This window comes from Terrapene carolina, unplaced genomic scaffold, assembly GCF_002925995.2.
Source record: "Terrapene carolina triunguis isolate 2854851 unplaced genomic scaffold, T_m_triunguis-2.0 Scaffold33363, whole genome shotgun sequence".
Classification (NCBI taxonomy): domain Eukaryota; kingdom Metazoa; phylum Chordata; order Testudines; family Emydidae; genus Terrapene; species Terrapene triunguis.
This window is the reverse complement of record NW_020697714.1, coordinates 31,030-55,277: the sequence shown is the minus strand read 5'-3', so window position 1 is coordinate 55,277 and position 24,248 is coordinate 31,030. Positions and strand designations below refer to the sequence as shown.

Below are 24,248 nucleotides of genomic sequence, written 5' to 3'. Positions count from 1 at the left end.
GGAACTGTGGGATAGCTACCCATAGTGCAATGCTCCGGAAGTCGACGCTAGCCTCGGTACTGTGGACGCGGTCCGCCGACTAGAGCACTTAGAGCATTTTATGTGGGGACACACACAATCGGCTGTATACAACCGATTTCTATAAAACCGGCTTCTATTAATTCGATCTAATTTCATAGTGTAGACATACCCTTAGAGTTCATTTGTCTCTGGGGTGTGTCTATACTGCAGCATAAGACTGGGATTGAGCCCAGGCTCAAGCCTAAGCCCTTTTGCATCTACACTGCAATTGCGCTAACCTAGGGCTCAGACCCAGGGTCCCAGGACCCTGCAAGGCTGGAGGGCCCAAGCGCAAGGTAAGCTGAGATCCAGGGTCTGAGCCCCATTGCTTTGCAGTGTAGATGCAGCCCTGCTTGACTGGGGTCCCAGGAGTCAGCTGGAAGTATCCCACAATTCCATGGGACAAATTCCTTAGTCCTCTCTCCCCCAACTATCTGCAATCCACTCTACTGAAAACAGAAGCCTTCCCCCCTTTGCAAATGGCAGCTGCTCAGGTCAGCATTAACCCATTCGCTTCTGACTACTGATCTGTAAGCACACTATCAGAGAGTCTCCTGGGTGTGCAAAGGAGAGCGAACCCATCAAGCCTTTGGCAAAGCGAGCTGCTTCCTGGTAACATGCAGGGTGGGCGGTAAATTTTCCCAAAGTGCACCACAGTCCTGGAACTAGAGCGGCCACATTTGGGGGGTCGGGGGAACACAAGGGAGTATGGGATGTGGGTACTTTGACTCGGGTCTGCGCACTGCTGGTGTGGATGCCAGAGCCCTAGGTTCCAGCACAGGTTAGAAAAGTCGAACACACCCAGGATTTCTTCACAAAGGTCAGACTCAAGTCCCACTAACCCTGGGATTACATTACAGTGTACATGATACAGTTCTGCGGTGATCTGGAAGCCTACTTTCGCCGCCTTCGACTCAAAGGATACTTTCAAGATAACACTGAACAGCGCACCGATACACAGATACCCTCCCACCAACAACACAGGAAGAAGAACTCCACATGGACTCCTCCTGAGGGTCGAAATGACAGTCTGGACCTATACATAGAATGCTTCCGCCGACGTGCACAGGCAGAAATTGTGGAAAAACAACATCGCTTGCCTCATAACCTAAGTTGTGCAGAACGCAATGCCATCCACAGCCTCAGAAACCACCCTGACATTATCATCAAAGAGGCTGATAAAGGAGGTGCTGTTGTCATCATGAACAGGTCTGACTACCAGAAGGAGGCTGCCAGACAACTCTCCAATACCAAATTCTACAGGCCACTTTCCTCAGATCCCACTGAGGAATACACTAAGAAACTGCACCATCTACTCAGGACACTCCCTACACTAACACAGGAACAAATCAACTTACCCTTAGAGCCCCGACCGGGGTTATTCTATCTACTACCTAAGATCCACAAACCTGGAAATCCTGGACGCCCCATCATCTCGGGCATTGGCACTCTCACTGAAGGACTGTCTGGATATGTGGACTCCCTACTCAGACCCTACGCCACCAGCGCTCCCAGCTATCTCCGTGACACCACAGATTTCCTGAGAAAACTACAATGCATTGGTGACCTCCCAGAAAACACCATCCTAGCCACCGTGGATGTAGAGGCTCTCTACACAAACATCCCACACACAGATGGAATACAAGCTGTCAGGAACAGTATCCCTGATGATGACACAGCACAACTTATTGCTGAGCTCTGTGACTTTATCCTCACGCACAATTATTTCAAATTTGGTGACAACATATACCTCCAGACCAGTGGCACCGCTATGGGCACCCGCATGGCCCCACAATATGCCAACATTTTTATGGCTGACCTGGAACAACGATTCCTCAGCTCTCGTCCACTCATGCCCCTTCTCTACCTACGCTATATTGATGACATCTTCATCATCTGGACCCATGGGAAGGAGACCCTGGAAGAATTCCACCATGATTTCAACAGCTTCCACCCCACCATCAACCTCAGCCTGGACCAATCTACACGGGAGGTCCACTTCCTGGACACCACCGTACAAATAAGCGATGGCCACATTAACACCACCCTATACCGAAAACCCACCGACCGCTACGCCTACCTTCATGCCTCCAGCTTCCACCCCGGTCACACCACACGATCCATCGTCTACAGCCAAGCACTGAGGTACAATCGCATCTGCTCCAACCCCTCAGACAGAGACCAACACCTACAAGATCTTCACCAAGCATTCTCAAAACTCCGATACCCACACAAGGAAATAAAGAAACAAATCAACAGAGCCAGATGTGTACCCAGAAGCCTCCTGCTACAAGACAGGCCCAAAAAAGAAACCAACAGAACTCCACTGGCCATCATCTACAGTCCTCAGCTTAAACCTCTCCAACGCATCATCAGTGATCTACAACCCATCCTGGACAATGATCCCTCACTTTCACAGACCTTGGGAGGCAGGCCAGTCCTCGCCCACAGACAACCCGCCAACCTTAAGCATATTCTCACCAGCAACCACGCACCGCACCATAACAACTCTAACTCAGGTACCAACCCATGCAACAAACCTCGATGCCAACTCTGCCCACATATCTACACCAGCAACACCATCACAGGACCTAACCAGATCAGCTACAACATCACGGCTCATTGACCTGCACGTCCACCAATGTTATATATGCCATCATATGCCAGCAATGCCCCTGTGCTATGTACATTGGCCAAACTGGACAGTCACTACGCAAGAGGATAAATGGACACAAGTCAGATATCAGGAATGGCAATATACAAAAACCTGTAGGAGAACACTTCAACCTCCCTGGCCACACAATAGCAGATGTAAAGGTAGCCATCTTACAGCAAAAAAACTTCAGGACCAGACTCCAAAGAGAAACTGCTGAGCTCCAGTTCATTTGCAAATTTGACACCATCAGCTCAGGATTAAACAAAGACTGTGAATGGCTATCCAACTACAGAAGCAGTTTCTCCTCCCTTGGTGTTCACACCTCAACTGCTAGCAGAGCACCTCACCCTCCCTGATTGAACTAACCTCATTATCTCCATACTGATTTATACCTGCCTCTGGAGATTTCCATTACTTGCATCTGAAGAAGTGAGGTTCTTACCCACGAAAGCTTATGCTCCTAATACTTCTGTTAGTCTTAAAGATGCCACAGGCCCCTCTGTTACTTATTACAGTGTAGACATTCCCGCTGTCTTCTCCTGTAAATCTGAGGTACAGTCTGTCAAATAAAAGTAATATCCATTTATGAGACCAATCTTCCTTAAGAAAAGAAAGGAAAACCCCACAACACAGAGGAGTAGAAGACACTTTCAGCTTCATATAAAATGAAATTCCAGAGCAGGATATAGCTGATAACTCAAAATCAAAACACATTCTCCCATCTCCCCTGATCCATTCAAACTCTCTTCACTCAGTGCCACCTCATTATTATTGAGTCATGTTATGTACAAAAGATTTAGCTTCATCACAAGGGGGAAAAGCAGCCAAACTTTCCATCTGCAAACAATCCCAGCTCAGCAGGAAAAAGGCCAGAAGCAGCTTTGGAAGCCAAGATGAAAGCACAGAATGACTACGCTGTGTTTGGAATCCATTTAAATCCCCCTTCCAGGTCTGTGACACTTTCACATCTAGCCGCAGTGAGTCTGATTTAGGATCAAAGTGTGACACCTAAGCATAGAAAACGCTCAGAACGTGGCATCACGTGACACTTTGGGAGGTGCATGGGTGGAACATGGGGAGGATAAACATTATTGTGCCTTACACAGAAGCTAATGCTGCTGGGGTGAGGGGGGATTGTGACAGTGATGGGGAAGGAGGGAATCCCTTTGCCTCACCCCATCTCCTTCGGGTGTCACAGAGGCTGAAATGACACATTTTTCCTACCCTGCTCCTGCTCTTTGATCTATTTCAATCTATTTTAAATGAGGAAAATGGTAGAAAAAATACTTCTGTCCAGCACAACCCTGAGCAAGGTGAGAACAACTGGGATTGAGACAATCTGTCCCCAAAGGGGAACTCGGTGACTAAGAATCACTTTGTAATAGGGGAATGGTATCGACATGATGCTCGGGGTTTGTCTAGACTAGGGGAAATGATGGAGGTGAGCTCAGGCCAAGGGGAAAGCTAACCCTAGTCACAGTACCCAGGTTATGTCTCTACTATTCTCTACTGTTATGTCTCTATGTAGTTGTGTTGTTACAACAAGATCACTAAGATGAGCCATGCACAATCCCAATGGAGACAAGCTTTTACCTCAGTGTAGCTAGTCAAGGTTACCCCATCTCCCCAACCTGGTGCTGATGGATATTTCTGGCAGGAGGGGGACACTCCCAGGAGATATAAGACAAAAGAGTTGATAAAGGATGATGGGATTCACCCCAAATCAGGGGAAGGTGGGGAGATGGAAAATGGTACAAACTGTGGGAATTAGCTAATGTATTTTACCAAAAAACTTTGGTGAACCCTAGACAAGACATTTATGGCATTACTCACCTGTGTGGATTTTCTTATGTTTGATAAAAGCTGAGCTCCAACAAAAACTTTTCCCACACTCCGCGCACGAGTAGGGTCTCTCGCCCGTGTGGATTCTCTGATGTATGCTGAATGTTGAGCTCCCACTAAACCTTTTCCCACACTCAGAGCATGTGTAGGGTGTCTCCCCAGTGTGGATTCTTTGATGTGCCAACATGTGTGACTTGTGTTTGAAGCTTTTCCCGCACTCAGAGCATGTGTAGGGTCGCTCTCCCGTGTGGATTCTCCGATGTGTAGTAAGCTGTGACCTTTGGCTGAAGCTTTTCCCGCACTGAAGGCATGTGTAGGGCCGCTCTCCTGTGTGGACTCTCAGATGTGTGATGAGGTGAGAGCGGAGTTTGAAGCTGTTCCCACACTCTGAGCATGTGTAGGGTCGCTCTCCTGTGTGGATTCTCTGATGTGCGAGAAGGTGTGATCTGTTTATAAAGCTTTTCCCGCACTCAAGGCACATGTAGAGACGCTCTCCTGTGTGGATTCTCTGATGTTTGTTGAGGCTTGAGCTCTGGCTGAAGCTTTTCCCACACTCAGAGCATGTGTAGGGTCGCTCTCCTGTATGGATTCTCTGATGTTTGATCAGGTCCGAGCGCCGACTGAAACTTTTCCCGCACTCAGAACACATGTAGGGCCTCTCTCCTGTGTGGATTATCTGATGCGTGATGAGGTTTGAGCTTTGACTGAAACTTTTTCCACACTCAAGACATGTGTAGGGTCTCTCTCCCATGTTCATTCTTTCATGTCTCATAACATCTGAGCCACTACAGAAGCTTTTCTCTGGCCTATGCTGACTCTCACAGGTTTTTGCCTCTGCACAACTCCAAGAAACTTTCCCTTTGGATCTTCCTGCTAATGTCCCATGTGGTTCTACTTGCTCAGCATCTTCCAGGTGGGGACTCTTCTCCTCGTTCTCACTCAGCATCCCATCTCCTGGAAGGATAGAGAGAGAATCCAGACATAGGTCACTCCCTGTGCTGGGGAGAGAGGAAACCTCAGGGAGAGGAATGGGAAAAGGTGGGAACAAACCAAAATAAGTGCAGGAGAGACAAAACAGGATTTGATTTCCACCCTCTCCCCTGCCAAAGCCCTTCCCCAGATGACAGAGAGGTGGGTAGTACATTTTCACACAGTACACCACGGTCCAAGAGCTAGAGCGGCCACATTTGGGGTATGGGGGAACAAGGGACTCCGGGATGTGGTTACTTTGACTCAAGTCTGCACACTGCTGTGTGGACACCAGAGCACTAGGTTGCAGCACAGGTTAGAAAAGTCTAACATAGGGTTAAAATAGATTGCAGACACTCAAGCCTAGGGTTTCTTAACATGGGTCATCTGACTTGAGTCCCACTAAGCTGGGATTACACTGCAGTGTAGACATACCCAATGTCTTCTGCTGTAAGCGTTGGTGGAAGGGGTCTCACACTATGTGAGAAGATTTGCATCATGAGAAAACCACCTGTATTTTATTTTCACATTTTCTAATCTGTCAAGGAAGCAGGAGGTGGAGAAGTGATGCAAATGCATAAGGCACAAGAGCAAAGCTGAGAGATGAAAGCATAGAATCAAGACTCAACATTCCTGTATCCTGCAGTTTGAACTTGGAGTCTGACACATTCATTCCTTCACTGACCATCATCACATGCACAGCATGGAAGTGCTCCTTGTCCAAAAAGGCCGTCAGATGGGGAAGGAATGTCCTCTGAAGGCATCAACTATTTCTCTCTTTACCCCATGAAGCTTTCAACCCAAATGGCAAAGGACAATTGCTCCCAATTTAACCATGGCATCCTTTGGGTCCAGAATGAATGGCACTGAACTAAGGAGTAGTGTTCTGAAAATAAATAGTTTAGCTGGGCCATGGGTCATCATAGTTTCCATCTCTGGGGTGAAAATCAACCACTGGGTACCTACTATTTCTACCTGAGTTCTTGTATAATCCTTGGCCTTGGTTGGGGTAACTTGACACTTCTCTGGATTAGCATCCTTACCAAACCGCACCAAATGTCAGTAGTGATAGTGAGGAATAGCTTCCCCAAACATGCCTGGTTTACTTATTTAATCTAGTGCCACAGATCTAAGATAGCGACTAGATCCTGGTCTGGATCAGAATCCCTGTAACCCAGGGATTTTGGGGTGTTTATTAAAAACAGGTATAATTCTGCAGCCGTCTCACATTCAACACTAATTTCATTTTATACACATTTGCAGTATCTACAAGGGATGAGCTTATTAGCGATTATCTTTGAAAAGTCATGGAAGATGGGAGAGATTCCAGAAGTCTGGAAAAGGGCAATTATAGTGCCAATCTATAAAAAGGTACAACCCAGGGAATTACAGACCAGTCAGCTTAACTTCTGTACCTGAAAAGACAATGGAGCAAATAATTAAGCAATCAATTTGCAAACATCTAGATGATAATAAGGTGATAAGTAACAGTCAGCATGGATTTGTTAAGAACAAATCATGTCAAACCAACCTGATAGCTTTCTTTGACAGGGTAACAAGCCTCGTGGATAGAGGGGAAGCGGAAGATGTGGTATATCTTGAATTTAGTAAGGCTTTTGATACTGTCTCACATGATCTTCTCATAAATGAACTACGGAAATCCAACCTAGATGGAGCTATTATAAGGTGGGTGCATACCTGGTTGGAAAACGATTCCCAGAGAGTAATTATCAATGGTTCACAGTCATGCTGGAAGGGCATATTGAGTGGGGTCCCACAGGGATCAGTTCTGGGTCTGGTTCTGTTCAATATCTTCATCAGTGATTTAGATAATGGCATAGAGTACACTTATAAAGTTTGCGAACGATACCAAGCTGAGAGGGGTTGCAAGCACTTTGGAGGATAGGATTAAAATTCAAAATGATCTGGACAAACTCAAGAAATGGTCTGAAGTAAATAGGGTGAAATTCAATGTGGACAAATGCAAAGTACTCCACTTAGGAAGGAACAATCAGTTGCACACATACAAAATGGGAAATGACTGCCTAGGAAGCAGTACTGCGGAAAGGGATCTGGGGGTCATAGTGGACCACAAGCTAAATATGAGTCAACCGTGTCACACTGTTGCAGAAAAAAGCGAACATCATTCTGGGCTGTATTAGCAGGAGTATTATAAGCAAGATACGAGAAGTAATTCTTCCGCTCTACTCCGCACTAATTAGGCCTCAACTGGAGTACAGTAACTCCTCACTTCAAGTCGTCCCAGTTAACGTTGTTTCATTGTTAAGTTGCTGATCAATTAGGGAACGTGCTCGTTTAAAGTTGTGTAATGCTCCCTTCTAATGTCATTTGGCAGCTGCCTGCTTTGTCTACTGCTTACAGGAAGAGCAGCCCCTTGGAGCTAGCTGGTGGGGGCTTGGAACCAGGGTGGACTGGCAGCCCCCCATCACCCTATCAGCTCCCTGCTCCCCTAAGTTCCCTGTGCAGCAGCTGCCTGCAGTTCAGCTGTGTCCCTCCCCCCACTGCCATGTGCTGCTCCCCGAGACTCCTGCTTGCTGTGCCGGGGGGGAGGGAAGGAAGAGGGGGGCTGTCAGGGTGTCCTGCTCCTCCCTACTCTTGCACCCCTCTTACCCCATCTTCCATAGAGCAGGGGGGACATACCAGGGCTGAGGTCTCAGCAAGCTGATCTAACTAACAAGGCAGTGTACTTAAGGGAAATGCGCATATCTCCCTCCATTCCTGCTGCTTTGCAGAGTGAGAGAGTTAACCCTTGAGGGCTCAGCCAATAGCTAGTTCATCATTTAGCAGTAAGGGAAATATCCCACCCTCTGACTCCTCCACCTCAACCAAGCTTCACAATCATCATCACTGTGTACCAGTATTAAATTGTTTGTTTAAAACTTATACTGTGTGTGTGTATATATATATATATATATATATATATATATAAAATAGTCTTTTGTCTGGTGAAAAAAAATTTCCCTGGAACCTAACTCCCTCATTTACATTAATTTTTATGGGGAAATTGGATTCGCTTAACATGGTTTTGCTTAAAGTCGCATTTTTCAGGATCATAACTACAACATTGAGGAGTTACTGTATTGTGTCCAGTTCTGGGCGCCACATTTCAGGAAAGATGTGAACAAATTGGAGAAGGTCCAGAGAAGAGCAACAAAAATGATTAAAGGTCTAGAAAACATGACCTGTGAGGGAAGATTGAAAAAACTGGGTTTGTTTAGTCTGGAAAAGAGAAGACATGATAACAGTTTTCAAGTACATAAAAGGTTGTTACAAGGACGAGGGAGAAAAATTGTTCTTCTTAACGTTTGAGGATAGGACAAGAAGCAATGGGCTTAAATTGCAGCAAAGAAGGTTTAGGTTGGACATTAGGAAAAACTTCCTAACAGTCAGGGTGGTTTTAGGCACTGGAATAAATTGCCTAGGGAGATTGTGGAATCTCCATCATTGGAGATTGTTAAGAGCAGGTTAGACAAACACCTGTCAGGGATGGTCTAGATAATACTTAGTCCTGCCATAAGCGCAGGGGTCTGGACTAGATGACCTCTCGAGGTCCCTTCCAGTCCTTTGATTTTATGATTCTAAAATGCCACTTCCATTTTCTCCATCACTACAGAGATAGCTATTGGGTTTCCCAAATAATAGGCAGCATGCACTAAGGTGCATAAGATTCAGAAGGAAATATTTTCAATAGTAACTTTCTGTAGGGCCTGGACCACAATTACTTTGGGATCCAAATCCATGGGCCTTTTGCCAAGTTCCAAGTCACTGATTGGGGCATACACTTCCCAGATCATCTGAAATTATATTGCCATAACCATGAATAACACTGTGTTTACCAAACTAAATTAAAACCCCAAATGCTTCATAACACTAGCTGACAGAACTGGACAAGAGTGCTTTGCGATCTGACTATTGAGCAAATTGAATCAGCTAAACTAAACACAAGTGGAACAATATAGGTTGTGAAATCCCGGCAGTGCTGTTGCAATGACAGCAACCATGTAAGAATGGATTTTTACTGAAACCTCAGTTCTAACACGGAACTATTATTCTGGAATGTAACTTGCTTACCTAAACTCTTGCAATCAGAACTATTTTTCAGGGATGTAAATTGTTTGATTACAAACTACCAGTTTGTCTAGATAAGATATACTGGGAAATCAGTTCTTGTAAATACAAGGGTAAAAGTGAGATAACTGATAAAAATATAAATGTATTATCGTTAGCAACTATAAGTGGAATAGTGGTGTTATATAATCAAAATAAGAAAGTAGTCAACAGTGCATATGTAAATTATATTATATTTGAAGTCCTTTATATTCATGTTAAATTCTCTGAAACGGTATGGTAGGTAGATGCTGTAACCTTTGTATGAACTTCTCGTTTGTATCTGTGCTGGAGAATTTGCAAGCTTTGCAAAAACTAAGGGTACGTCTACACTACGAAATTAGGTCGAATTTATAGAAGTCGATTTTTTAGGAAGCGATTTTATACAGTCGATTGTGTGTGTCCCCACTAAGCCCATTAAGTCGGCGGAGTGCATCCACAGTACCGAGGCTAGTGTCGACTTTTGGAGCGCTGCACTGTGGTAGCTATCCCACAGTTCCCACAGTCTCTGCCACCCATTGGAATTCTGGGTTGAGCTCCCACTGCCTGATGGGGCAAAAACATTGTTGCGGGTGGTTTTGGATACATGTCGTCAGTCGCCCCTCCCTCCGTGACAGCAACGGCAGACAATTGTTTCATGCCTTTTTTCCGAGCAGACGCCATACCATGGCAAGCGTGCAGCCCGCTCAGCTCAGCCACCACGGTTGTGTCCTGGGTGCTGCTGGCAGCAGACAGTGCAGTAGGGCTGCAAACCATCATCACGCTTCTGCTGTCACTCTGCCCTCCTGCTCTGGCAGCAGACAGTGAAGTAGGGCTGCAAACCATCGTCACGCTTCCGCTGCCACTCTGCTCTCCTGCAGACACCATACCACGGCAAGCATGGAGTCCGCTCAGATCACCGTGGCAGTTATGAGCACTGTAAACACCTCACGCATTATCCTGCAGTATATGCAGCAACAGATCCTGCGAAAGCAGGCGAGGAGGCGAGGAGGCGACGGCAACGCGGTGACGAGAGTGACAAGGACATGGACACAGACTTCTCTCAAAGCACGGGCCCTGGCAATGTGAACATCATGGTGGTAATGGGGCAGGTTCATGCCATGGAACGCCGATTCTGGGCCCGGGAAACAAGCACAGACTGGTGGGACTGCATAGTGTTGCAGGTCTGGGATGATTCCCAGTGGCTGTGAAACTTTTGCATGCGTAAGGGCACTTTCATGGAACTTTGTGACTTGCTTTCCCCTTCCCTGAAGCGCAAGAATACCAAGATGAGAGCAGCCCTCACAGTTCACAAGTGAGTGGCAATAGCCCTCAGGAAGCTTGCAATGCCAGACAGCAACCGGTCAGTCAGGAATCAATTTGGAGTGAGCAAATCTACTGTGGGGGCTGCTGTGATCCAAGTAGCCAACACAATCACTGAGCTGCTGCTATCAAGGGTAGTGACTCTGGGAAATGTGCAGGTCATAGTGGATGGCTTTGCTGCAATGGGATTCCCTAACTGTGGAGGGGCGATAGACGGAACGCATATCCCTATCTTGGGACCGGAGCACCAAGGGAGCCAGTACATAAACCAAAAGGGGTACTTTTCACTGGTGCTGCAAGCACTGGTGGAACACAAGGGACGTTTCACCAATATCAACATGGGATGGCCAGGAAAGGTACATGATGCTCGCATTTTCAGGAACTCTGGTCTGTCTGAACGGCTGCAGCAAGGGACTTACTTTCCAGACCAGAAAATAACTGTTGGGGATGTTGAAATGCCTATAGTTATCCTTGGGGACCCAGCCTACCCCTTAATGCCATGGCTCATGAAGCCATACACAGGCACCCTGGACAGTAGTCAGGAGCTGTTCAACTATAGGCTAAGCAAGTGCAGAATGGTGGTAGAATGTGCATTTGGACGTTTAAAAGTGCATTGGCGCAGTTTACTGACCGGGTTAGACCTCAGCTAAACCAATATTCCCATCGTTATTACTGCTTGCTGTGTGCTCCACAATATCTGTGAGAGTAAGGGGGAGTTGTTTATGGCGGGGTGGCAAATCGCCTGGCCACTGATTACGCGCAGCCAGACACCAGGGCGGTTAGAAGAGCACACCAGGAAGCGCTGCGCATCAGAGAAGCTTTGAAAAACAGTTTCATGACTGGCCAGGCTACGGTGTGAAAGTTCTATTTGTTTCTCCTTGATGAAAACCCATCCCCTTGGTTCACTCTACTGCCCTGTAAAACAACCGCCCTCCCCTCCCCCCTTCGATCACCACTTGCAGAGGCAATAAAGTCATTGTTGTTTCAAATTCATGCATTCTTTATTAATTCATCACACAAATAGGGGGATAACTGCCAAGCTAGCCCGGGAGGGGTGGGGGAGGAGGGAAGCACCGGGTGGGGTGGTGGAGGAGGGACGGACAAGGCCACACTGCACTTCAAAACTTATTGAATGACAGCCTTCTGTTGCTTGGGCAGTCCTCTGGGGTGGAGTGGTTGGGTGCCCAGAGGGTCCCCTCCGTGTTCTTGGGCATCTGGGTGAGGAGGCTATGGAAGTTGGGGAGGAGGGCGGATCAGTTTGATCCTCCAGTAGCCTCAGCATTGCATCCTGCCTCCTCTCATCACGCTGCCGCCACCGCTCCTCTTGCTCCAGCCATCTATCCTCTCGCGCGTCCCTCCTATCTTCGCATTCATTTTGTGCTTTCCTGGACTCTGACATTGTCTGCCTCCATGCATTCTGCTGGGCTCTTTCAGTGTGGGAGGACTGCATAAGCTCAGAGAACATTTCATCACGTTTTTTTCGCCTTCTTATCTGCACTAGCCTCTGGGACGGAGATGATAGGGGGAGCGTTGAAACATTTGCAGCTGCGGGAGGAAAAAAAGGGAGAGTTGGGTTGACCATTTAAAATGGGTTGGCCATTTAAAAGGAGGGGCTGCGGTTTTCGGGTTAACATGCAGCACAAACCCAACTAAACCCCCCCTTACACCCAATTCTCTGGAATGATCGCTTCACCCCTCCCCCCACCGCATGGCTAACAGTAGGGATGATTTCTTTTCAGCCACAGGCACACAGCCCAGCAGGAATGGCCATCTCTGAATGTCCCCTTAATAAAATTCCCCTATTTCAACCAGGTGACCATGAATGATATCACTCTCCTGAGGCTAACACAGAGAGATAAAGAACGGATGTTGCTTGACTGCATTCCAGTAGCTTTACTGGCCGCGAATACATCCCAAGTCTTCAGGGAAAATTAATCATTAAACACGCTTGCTTTTAAACCATGTATTATATTTACAAAGGTACACTCACCAGAGGTGCCTTCTCCGCCTTCAAGGTCCGGGAGCCCGGGTTGGGAGGGCAATGTCTCCAGGGTGATAAACAGTTCCTGGCTGTCGGGGAGAACGGTTTCTCCGCTTGCCTGCTGTGCGCTATCATCTTCCTCATCCCTGTTGCGTGAGACTTCCTTGCAGGAGTCCACGTACAGGGGCAGGGTAGTTGTAGGGGCACCCCCTAGAATTGCATGCAGCTCATGATAGAAGCGGCATGTCTGGGGGTCTGACCCAGAGCAGCCGTTTGCCTCTTTGGTTTTTTGATAGGCTTGCCTGAGCGCCTTAAGTTTCACATGGCACTGCTGCAGGTCCCTGTTATAGCCTCTGTCCTTCATGCCCTTGGAGATTTTTTCAAATATTTTGGCATTTCGTCTTTTGGAACGGAGTTCTGATAGCACGGATTCGTCTCCCCATACAGTGTGATATCAGACCCAGTACCTCCCGTTCAGTCCATGCAGGAGCTCTTTTGCGATTCTGGGACTCCATGGTCACCTCTGCTGATGAGCTCTGCATGGTTACCTGTACTGATCAGTTCGCCACACTGGCCAAACAGGAAATGAAATTCAAAAGTTCCCGGGGCTTTTCCTGTCTATCTGGCCAGCACATCTGAGTTGAGAGTGCTGTCCAGAGTGGTCACAATGGAGCACTCTGGAGCACAATGGAGCACTCTGGCCAATACCATTGAATTGCGTCCACACTACCCCCAAATTCGACCCGGTGATGTCGATTTCAGCGCTAATCCCCTTGTCGGGGAGAAGTACAGAAATCGATTTTAAGACCCCTTTAAGTCAACAAAAATGGCTTTGTCGTGTGGACGGGTGCAGGGTTAAATAGATCTAATGCTGCTAAATTCGACCTAAACTCGTAGTGTAGACCAGGGCTAAGATACAAGAAGCTTATAAAATACACTTAAATACAACAGCTTCTCGGTGTTGTGCTATACCAGGCTACTACACTATAGATGAAGTTAGGTGTGAGAAAGACTGTAACGTCAATAGTGTTAGCCAATATTCATAGTATATACAACATTAACATTATACTGTATAGAATATCACTATGTTTCTTGAATTGTCCTCATTTTAAGATCTTCCTAAATGCTTTTTTATTTACATTACAGAAAGAGATAGCTGAAGTATTGTAATTTCAGGGCTAGGCACAAACATAACAGAAAAACAGGTAATGCTATGCCTGCAATGTTAAAAACAAAGTCGTGTGCTTTTGTTTAATATCTGCATGACTGTCAAAATATAAAATATATGTCATGTTCAAACTTACAACATATCCCCTACATGGAAGGTGTAGCAATTACTGTCTATGAAAAACATGTCACAGAAAATAGAAAAGAAAGATATATTAGATAAAGTGATGTAGGGAAAATTGTGAAACTCCCCCCAGTTAGGTATAAAGCACAGAATCTCTCAGACATTGTGAGCACTGTAATCCTGTCTTCCACAGGGACTGGTAATGTAGGCACTCTTCCTTTCTGTATTAAGCTGTATTAATCTTCGACTAATAATCATTGATTAATCAATTGATTAAGCCTAGTTATTGAACATCTCTTGTTTTTTATTCATAGTGTACCCACAACAAGTGTGAAGGTGTCCAGGTACTTCAGTTCGTTGCACAATTTGCGGTATGCCTTTTTTCACTGTTTCAGAGTACAAATTTTTAAATGGTTTGTTTTCTTGGGAGCATGCCCAATAGTTTGCAGTATTCTTTCCCAATTACTGAACTGCACTTGAACTTCCTCCATGTCACCATACATGGGTGGGGAAAAAAGACACAGATAAAATAAAATATTATCTTTTAGCAAATGGTCATTTGTCTCAAAGTCCCCAATAAATCTGAGGTACATTCTGTCAAACAAAGGTAATATCCATTTATGAGACTAAACCACCTTCAGGACAGAGAGAAAAACACACAACACAGAGGGGCGGAAGACACTTTCATTTTCATATAAAATGAAATTCCAGAGCAGTTTATATCTGATAAATCAAAACAGATTCTCCCATTGCGTTCGCCTCTGATCCATTCAATTTTCCTTCGCTCTGTGCCACCTCATTATTATTGAGTCACGTTACTTACAAAAGATTTAGTTTCATCACAAGGGGGAAAAGCAGCCAACCTTCCCATCTGCAACAATCCCAGCTCAGCAGGAAAAAGCCCAGAAGCAGCTTTGCCAAGAGATGAAAGCACAGAATGACTACTCTGTGTTTGGGATCCATTCAAATTCTCCTTCCAGGTCTGTGAAACTTTCATCTCTAGCCCTAGTGAGTCTGATTTAGGTTCAAAGTATGACATCTAAGCACAGGGAGCACACAGAACATGGCATCACGTGACACTTCGGGAGGTGCAGGGGTAGAACGTGGGAGGATAAACGCTATTGTGCCTTACACAGAAGCTAATGCTGCTGGGGCAAGGGGGGATTGTGACAGTGATGGGGAAGGAGGGAATCCCTTTGACTCATTCCATCTCCTTCGGGTGTCACAGAGGCTGAAATGACACATTTTTCGTGCCCTGCTCCTGCTCTTTGTTCTATTTCAATCTATTTTAAATGAGGAAAATGGTAGAAAAAATACTTCTGTCCAGCACAACCCTGAGCAAGGTGAGAACAACTGGGATTGAGACAATCTGTCCCCAAAGGGGAACTCGGTGACTAAGAATCACTTTGTAATAGGGGAATGGTATCGACATGATGCTCGGGGTTTGTCTAGACTAGGGGAAATGATGGAGGTGAGCTCAGGCCAAGGGGAAAGCTAACCCCAGTCACGGTACCCAGGTTATGTCTCTACTACTCTCTACTGTTATGTCTCTATGTAGTTGTGTTGTTACAACAAGATCGCTAAGATGAGCCATGCACAATCCCAGTGGAGACAAGCTTTTACCTCAGTGTAGCTAGTCAAGGTTACCCCATCTCCCCAACCTGGTGCTGATGGATATTTCTGGCAGGAGGGGGACACTCCCAGGAGATATAAGACAAAAGAGTTGATAAAGGATGATGGGATTCACCCCAAATCAGGGGAAGGTGGGGAGATGGAAAAGACAGAGGCCGGCAACTCACATGGAGCTGAAGGACCACACTGAAGAAAATGGTACAAACTGTGGGAATTAGCTAATGTATTTTACCAAAAAACTTTGGTGAACCCTAGACAAGACATTTATGGCATTACTCACCTGTGTGGATTTTCTTATGTTTGATAAAAGCTGAGCTCCAACAAAAACTTTTCCCACACTCCGCGCACGAGTAGGGTCTCTCGCCCGTGTGGATTCTCTGATGTATGCTGAATGTTGAGCTCCCACTAAACCTTTTCCCACACTCAGAGCATGTGTAGGGTGTCTCCCCAGTGTGGATTCTTTGATGTGCCAACATGTGTGACTTGTGTTTGAAGCTTTTCCCGCACTCAGAGCATGTGTAGGGTCGCTCTCCCGTGTGGATTCTCCGATGTGTAGTAAGCTGTGACCTTTGGCTGAAGCTTTTCCCGCACTGAAGGCATGTGTAGGGCCGCTCTCCTGTGTGGACTCTCAGATGTGTGATGAGGTGAGAGCGGAGTTTGAAGCTGTTCCCACACTCTGAGCACGTGTAGGGTCGCTCTCCTGTGTGGATTCTCTGATGTGCGAGAAGGTGTGATCTGTTTATAAAGCTTTTCCCGCACTCAAGGCACATGTAGAGACGCTCTCCTGTGTGGATTCTCTGATGTTTGTTGAGGCTTGAGCTCTGGCTGAAGCTTTTCCCACACTCAGAGCATGTGTAGGGTCGCTCTCCTGTATGGATTCTCTGATGTTTGATCAGGTCCGAGCGCCGACTGAAACTTTTCCCGCACTCAGAGCACATGTAGGGCCGCTCTCCTGTGTGGATTATCTGATGCGTGATGAGGTTTGAGCTTTGACTAAAACTTTTTCCACACTCAAGGCATGTGTAGGGTCTCTCTCCCATGTTCATTCTTTCATGTCTCATAACATCTGAGCCACTACAGAAGCTTTTCTCTGGCCTATGCTGACTCTCACAGGCTTTTGCCTCTGCACAACTCCAAGAAACTTTCCCTTTGGATCTTCCTGTTAATGTCCCATGTGGTTCTACTTGCTCAGCATCTTCCAGGTGGGGACTCTTCTCCTCGTTCTCACTCAGCATCCCATCTCCTGGAAGGATAGAGAGAGAATCCAGACATAGGTCACTCCCTGTGCTGGGGAGAGAGGAAACCTCAGGGAGAGGAATGGGAAAAGGTGGGAACAAACCAAAATAAGTGCTGGAGAGATCAAACAAATAGGATTTGATTACCACCCTCTCCCCGCCCTTCCCAAAGCCCTTCCCTGGAGGACAGAGGTCATTTGTGAGTCTACATCCCACTCAGGGGGAAGGAAGATTGGGGTGGGAGCTAGAGCCAGATGTCAGTCAGGAGAGGTGGTAAATCATGAGTGACATCTGCCATGAGGATGCCACACCTGCTGGGAACAATTTTGAATTCGGAGAGCTCACAAGATCTTTGTAGGGAATCCCAAACATTTTCTTCATTCATGGACAGTTTCTGAGTTGGTTACCTGAGGCCTCACCTGTCTGGGCACCTTTCTGGAGCTCTCTTTCCTCAGAGCCCTGGAGATCTTGGACCCACAGCTCTTCCCCTCGTTCCAGCCGGGAGATCACATCAGGTTTGGAAACTGGAAACCCTGCGTAAGAGAACAAAAATGAGGAAGATCAGCTGAATTTGAAGGATACTTGTCACAAAGAGAATTCCATAATTTTACCCTCAGCTCATTTTTAAGCATCCCGAGGCCAACTTCCTGGGATCCAAACAGCAGGACAGTTGTTATTATTAATCATGTTCATTACATTAATGCCTAAGGACCAATAAAAACGGGGCCCCATTGTTCTAGGCATTGTATAAACACAGAGTAATAGATTGTCCATGCCCTGAGGAACTTACAATCCAAATAGACAAGACACACACCGGGTGGCGGAAGGAATTAGAATACATGAGCAGAGTGAACAATGTAATGGCAGACAGATATGATAAACACAGGTATATCTTGATACTATTGTATTTAACTGTGATGGGGTACACAGTCCCCACACTGGGCCTGATGGGGTTAAAGGACACTACTGGGTACAGGTAGCCCTGCCCCCTGGCCTGTGGAGCATGCTTCAGCTGGAGGAGCAGGTTAGAAGATGCTCAGAAGTCCAGGGAAATGGGGGAAAGGGAACAGGTTGAAGGGAAAACAGGTCCTTCTCCTGAAGAGCCACATGGAAGGTTGAACCTGGGATGGAACCACATTGGTGAGGCCCCCAGGCCGTGCCTTCTCCCAACCAGAAGACCCCACAGGGTCTGGTCTTTTGAACTCCGGGGGGAAGCTTGAGTGGGAGATGAGACACTGACCAGAGACCTCGGCAGAGGCCATTGCCATGGTGGAGAACTACCTGATGTCCCTTTGGTCCAAAGCTGAAATGCCAAAAGTCAGACTGGTGCACCTCCGGGGCCCCAAGTACCACTGAGCCCAAACCTCACTGAGGCTATCCAGGGTGATTTGGGTACTGAATCCTAGTAGAGGGGGATACAAAGGCCAATAGAGGAGACTGGAAGCCCACCCTCAGCTAACCAGGAGACATTTGGGTCAAGCAGAAGGCGCCATGCCACTCAGGAGAATTAATGCAAAACCTCTTTATCTCGTGGGGGCTGTTTTGCATGTGAGCAGCCAGGCCATTTCAGATGGGACTGCCCATTCATGGACTATAATTATGGGCAGGCCTGGACAGCGGATAACTGGGCTCAGAAAAGGGGCACAGGGAAAACATTAGTCCCCTTGCTAGTGAATGGAGTAAACATAAAAGGATTGAAAGACTCTGGCTGCAGCCAGAGTTTAGTCAGTGAGTGGTTGGTGGGGTTGGGAGGAGAATCTAGGTGCATGGTCTACCTCCCGTGTATCCACGGGGACATGCAACCCTGTCCGATTAAACAAGTGCAACTGACTCTGCAAGACCACACTGAGACAGTGCAGGCCAGAGTGGCCAAGGACCTGGCCTCTCTGGTCATACTTTGGCATGACTGGAAGTTTTTCAGGGAGGATGTCCAGGGATGTCTAGAGCCGAACTAGAAGAACCAGAAGGACAGGAGATGGCCATGGTGGCCAAGAGGAGGTGCCAAGAGGAGATGGCTCCATTGGAGGCCAAAGATCCAGAAGAAGGACCACCCTCCTCATGGGCAAATGACTTTTCACCTGAACTTAACTGGGGCAGTAGGGGCCTGCTACCACCTCTCAACCTGGACCTGCTGTCTAACAAATAAACATTGTGGGAGAGCAAAGGAGGGACCCAACCCTGAGTCAGGTTTATGAACGTCTCACCCATGACAAAGTGTTAGACCCACAGCAACTGAAATAGTGGCCCTATTTTGAAACTGCTAGAGGAGAAATCATATTGGGTGATGAAGCAGGCTGAGACAGGGTTAGTCAAATGCAGCTTCGGTACCCAGGAATTTCCAAAGGGGAGATGCTTCAATTGGCCCAAGCACTGCTGTGCCGGGGCACTTGGGGACAGAGAAGACACTCAACAGAGTGACCACGGAGTTCTACTGGCCGGGCATCCACCCCAGAGGCACGGAACTATTGTGCCTCCTGCCCCAAGTACCAGTGGGTGAGCCAGAAAAACATCTCAAAGGCCCCCCTGGTACTACTCCCCTCTGCAGGGGTCCCTCTGATGGGCAGGTGCTGGGATTGGGGGACAGAGGAAGGATCACTGGATGATTGCCCTGTTGTGTCCATTTCCTTGGAAGCATCTGGCATTGGGCCCTGTCAGAAGACAGGATACTGGGCTAGATGGACCATTGCTCTGACTCAGTATGGCCGTTCTTATGGACAGGCACAGAGCTGGTGGGTCCGCTGAAAACGTCTGCAGCCAGGTACTAATGTAGATTGGTGATCTTGGACTATGCCTCCAGATACCCTGGGGCCACTCCCCTCTGGTCAGAAATGGCAGCTGTCGTCACCAGTAAGCTCATGAAAGTATTTGCCTGAATAGTGATCCCCAAAGAATTTACAGAGCAAGGGACAAACGTCACCTCACAGTTAATGGAGGAGTTGTGCGACCTGCTGCAGTTCAAGTCCTTGAAGACGTCAGTATACCACCACCAAACCAAACAGTTTAACAAAACTTTATATTCTGCTTTATTATATTCAGCAGTAATGCAAGGACCTACAGGCTTGTATCCTGTAAGACACTGGCTTCAGCAGTTAGCATGAGGCTTGAGGCCTATGAACTTCGGTATAGATAAACTTAGGTAACTCGTAAGTTTTGGGGAACTGGAAGTAGAGTGTAGGAGGTGGAATTTTGTCCATAATGACATCAGCCAACCACAGAACATGAACTGACACCAGCTTCTGGAAGGTTTTGGACGGAACATCTGACCGCAAAAGTGCCATGGCAACGAATTGACATATATGATACTGGGGTGAAATCATTAATACGCTAACCTATAGAAGAAAGACACCTGAACATTGGTAAGAGGAAGAACTACAAATAAGGAAGAGGGGAGAAACCCCTATGGACAGTAGGGGAGAGAGATGTAGCCCTTGCGAGGGGCCAGGATGATGGCCACTGGTGAAGATGAGGAAGGTGACAGCGATGAGGAAGATAAGGGCTAACATTTCAGGTTGTTCTGCAAGGGATGGTGTGAGTATGGATGTTCAGATATACTTTCTGTATTATCTCTATCTACCTTACTGAGTTAGTGTGTGACTTTGCTAAATGTATTAATAAATTATTTATTTGTAAATATAAAAAAGTTCCTATAGTGTGAGTGTTGCACCTGTGCACATCAGGGTTCCCAACTATATAATCATTTTAATAATACAGGGCCTGATCTTGGTACAAGAACCTGACACTATTTGTCCCATATTGTAGGGTTGCTTGCCAGGCGTCCAGTTGGCACAGGGCTGGCAGGCTCCGTACCTGGCTCTGCACAGCTCCCTGGAAGTGGTGACAGCTCCCTCTGGGTCCTAGGTGCAGGGATGGCCAGGGGGGCTCTGTGTGCTGCCCATGCCATAAGCGTGCGGGGCAGCGCCTGCGGGCAAGGTAGCACGCACAGCCGCCTGGCCACGCCTCCACCTAGGACCCAGAGGGAGATGTCGCCACTTCCGGGGAGCCGCCTGAGGTAAGCTGCCTGAGATAAGCCCCGCCCAGAGCCCACACCCTCGCCCATACCCCAACCCCGAGTCCCCTCCCGCACCTAAACTCCCTCTTGGAGTCAGCACCCCGAACACTCTCCCGTGCCCCAACCCCTTGCCCCAGCCCTGAGACCCTCTCCCTGCAGCGGGGGCTGGAGCCGGGGCCATGCGCCCCCGACTGATCCACAGCTTGCAAGGGGGCCGGAGCCCAGGCCGTGCACCCCCAACCGACCCACGGCTTGTAGGGGGCAGCTTGCACTGAGACTGGAGCTGGGGGCTGCAGATGGGGCCATGCGCCCCCAACCGACCCACAGCTCGCAGCGGTGGCTGGAGCCGGGGCGCCACTGACCAATCCGCAGCTTGTGGCAGGCAGCTTGCAGTAGGACTGCCGCCAGGGGCCGGAGCTGGGGCCATGCACCCCCGACCCACTGCTTCCTAGCACTGTGTGCACCCTGTGAGGGGTTGGATCACAGAAACCCCCTTGGGAGCTGCCACCTAATGTGCCAAGACTACTTCTGCTCCTGTTTTCTCTGCCAGCTCAGGACTCCAGCACCCTGTCTTGCTGAGCCAGCCACTCCCATCTGGCTCCAGACAGAGACCCAGGGTCTGAATCACTTGTCCCAAAGCTACAAGTTTACCTGACAACAGCTCACAGTAGTGTGCTTGTCTTTAGCACTTAGATGCCCAACTCCCAATGGGGTCTAAACCCAAATAAATCCGTTTTACCCTGCATAAAGCTTATGCAGGGCAAACTCATAAATTGTTCGCCCTCTATAACACTGATAGAGAGATATGCACAGTTGTTTGCTCCCCCAGGTATTAATACATACTCTGAGTAAATTACTAAATAAAAAGTGATTTTATTAAATACAGACAGTAGGATTTAAGTGGTTCCAAGTAGTAACAGACAGAACAAAGTAAGTCACCAAGCAAAATAAAATAAAATGCGCAAATCTATGTCTAATCAAACTAAATACAGATAAGTTCCTCACCAGTTCCAGAATGCTCCCTTTTACAGGCTAATCTCCTTTTAGCCTGGGTCCAGCAATCTCTCACAACCCCTGTAGTTACTGTCCTTTGTTTCAGTTTCCTTCAAGTATCCTGGGTGGGTGGAGAGGCTCCTTCTTTAGCCAGCTGAAGACAAAATGGAGGGGTCTCCCACAGGTTTAAATAGACTCTCTCTTGTGGGTGGAGACCCCCCTCCTCCCTCCTATGCAAAGTCCAGCTCCAAGATGGAGTTTTGGAGTCACCTGGGCAAGTCACATGCCCCTGCATGACTCAGTCTTTACAGGCCGAAGCCATTGTCCACATGGTATCTTGCATGTCTCCAGGAAGACTTCTCATGTGGATTGGAGCATTCCAAGATGCATTGTTCCCCAAGTGTTTCCTGATCAGGTACTTAACCTGGCGAATTCCTTCCTAAAGAAGCTGACCAAATGCCTCACAAAGCTTACTTAGAAATCAAGCAAGCATACAGCCCATATTCTTAACCTCAAGTAGAAAATGATATATATGTACAAATAGGATGAATAGATATAGTAGACCATAACCTTTATGGAGATATGTTACATGGCACAGGCAGCACAAAACATATTTCAGTTATGTCATACATACATTTATAAACACCCCCCCATAAAGCCTTATGGGGTACGCTGTCACACACCCCTCCCCTATGGCTCTGGTGGGGGCTGTAAGTCTGTGGTTCCCCTCCCCACCCCATGTCCCAGTATTTTATTCTTGCAATCTGGTCACCCTACACACTCCATATATGGGCAGTCTTTCTTTATACGTCCCTGCCACCCACACTTGTAACACACCATCACCCGAGACGCCACTAGTGTTCCCCTGGCCTCCGCCCTCTTCTTCTCAGCGCCCTTTCCCAATGTAGCTTCTCTGATCTTCCTCCCTGGATCCAGACCCTTAAACTGCCGACCCCTTCTGGGAACGTCTGCCTCTGCAAACTCCTCTGTTAGTTAACTGCCACATCTAGGGTGACGGTTTGATGCCCCCTGACCCATACCGGGGTCCTGTCTGGGAGACTCTGAAGGAACGGTTCAAGAATGACAGTGTCCATAATGTTGGCCACATGTTGTGTGTCTGGCCTTAGCCAACGAGTGGCCCAGTCTGTCAGTTTGGGGCCATAATCCTCCCATCGATCCTGCGGCTCGAAATTTTTGCCAGTACTTTTCTGCCAAGAGGCCCACCCAATCTAAGACAGCTGCCTGAACCACTTCATAGTCCCTTTCCTGCTCGTCACTGAGCGTCAGGTAGGGCAGCTGAGCTTCCCCTGTTCAATAGGATGCTAGCCGTAGGGCCCAGATTCCCTTATCCCATCCTGCCCCCATAGCCACTGTCCCAGAAGCACCAGCACAGTAACATCACCTTCCTGATCAGCGTTGAGCCATGGTCGATATACGGTCTAGTGGTTCCACGCTCTCGATGGGGGGAGGGAGGCCACTCTGCCTCACTACAGGCAGACTGCAAGTCACACTTAGTAGTGGAAACTCCAGCCCCCTGTGCAGGGCAGAGCCACAAACACTCTATGGCCCTTCTGGCTGGGGCCAACAGTAAGTAACAGTCTAAGGGAGCTCTGGCTCCCTGGGCGGGGCAGAGCACAATCAGTCTATCAGCTCTGGACCCTTTAGGCAGGGGCAGAGCAGACACAGCAGACAAAGCAGTCTGGGGTCTGGCATCCTGGCTGAGGTGCATGGCAGATGAATGCAGGCCTCTGTCTCCTCGGGGTACTTGGCCACTGGCAGTCCTCACAGCTCCTCAGAGCATTCATCTGATGGTGGTCCTGGCAGCTCCTCAGGGCACTCCTCTGTGTGCTCTGGCCGCAGCTCCACTCAGGGCCTAGTTCCAGATCCTGTTGAGAGCCCAGCTCCCTGGAATGATTGGTTAGTCTGCTCTCTCCCGTGCGCCAGCCCCAAATGAGCGCCAGGGCTCTCCTTTTATACTTCCTGTCCCACCCCAGGACTTCCAGTGAGGGATTTAGCTCCAACCACCAGGGGGAGTGTAGAGGTCTGTAGCAGGGCGGCCTGGCTCCCAGCCGCCCCTGGAAGGGACGAGCCGGAACAGCCGCCAGAGTGGGCGGAGCCACCGCCGCCTGTCCCCGCCCCCCGGAAGTCAA

At 48.0% G+C, this 24,248-nt stretch overlaps 1 protein-coding gene across 1 annotated transcript in view; it reads right to left on the bottom strand.

Annotated features, from left to right (window-relative positions):
- Positions 1 to 4,537: 4,537 nt before the first annotated feature.
- LOC112117294 (zinc finger protein 271-like) overlaps positions 4,538 to 24,248 on the bottom strand; it is a 40,135-nt gene continuing 20,424 nt past the window's right edge. Inside the window, exons 4-7 of the mRNA XM_026663355.2 lie at positions 17,516 to 17,629; positions 16,142 to 17,104; positions 5,197 to 5,512; positions 4,538 to 5,100 (exon numbers count right to left, since the gene is read on the bottom strand). Of these exons, the coding sequence (XP_026519140.2) occupies positions 4,542 to 5,100; positions 5,197 to 5,512; positions 16,142 to 17,104; positions 17,516 to 17,629 (1,952 nt within the window). The 3' untranslated portion in view covers positions 4,538 to 4,541. The remainder of the gene's footprint in view (positions 5,101 to 5,196; positions 5,513 to 16,141; positions 17,105 to 17,515; positions 17,630 to 24,248) is intronic.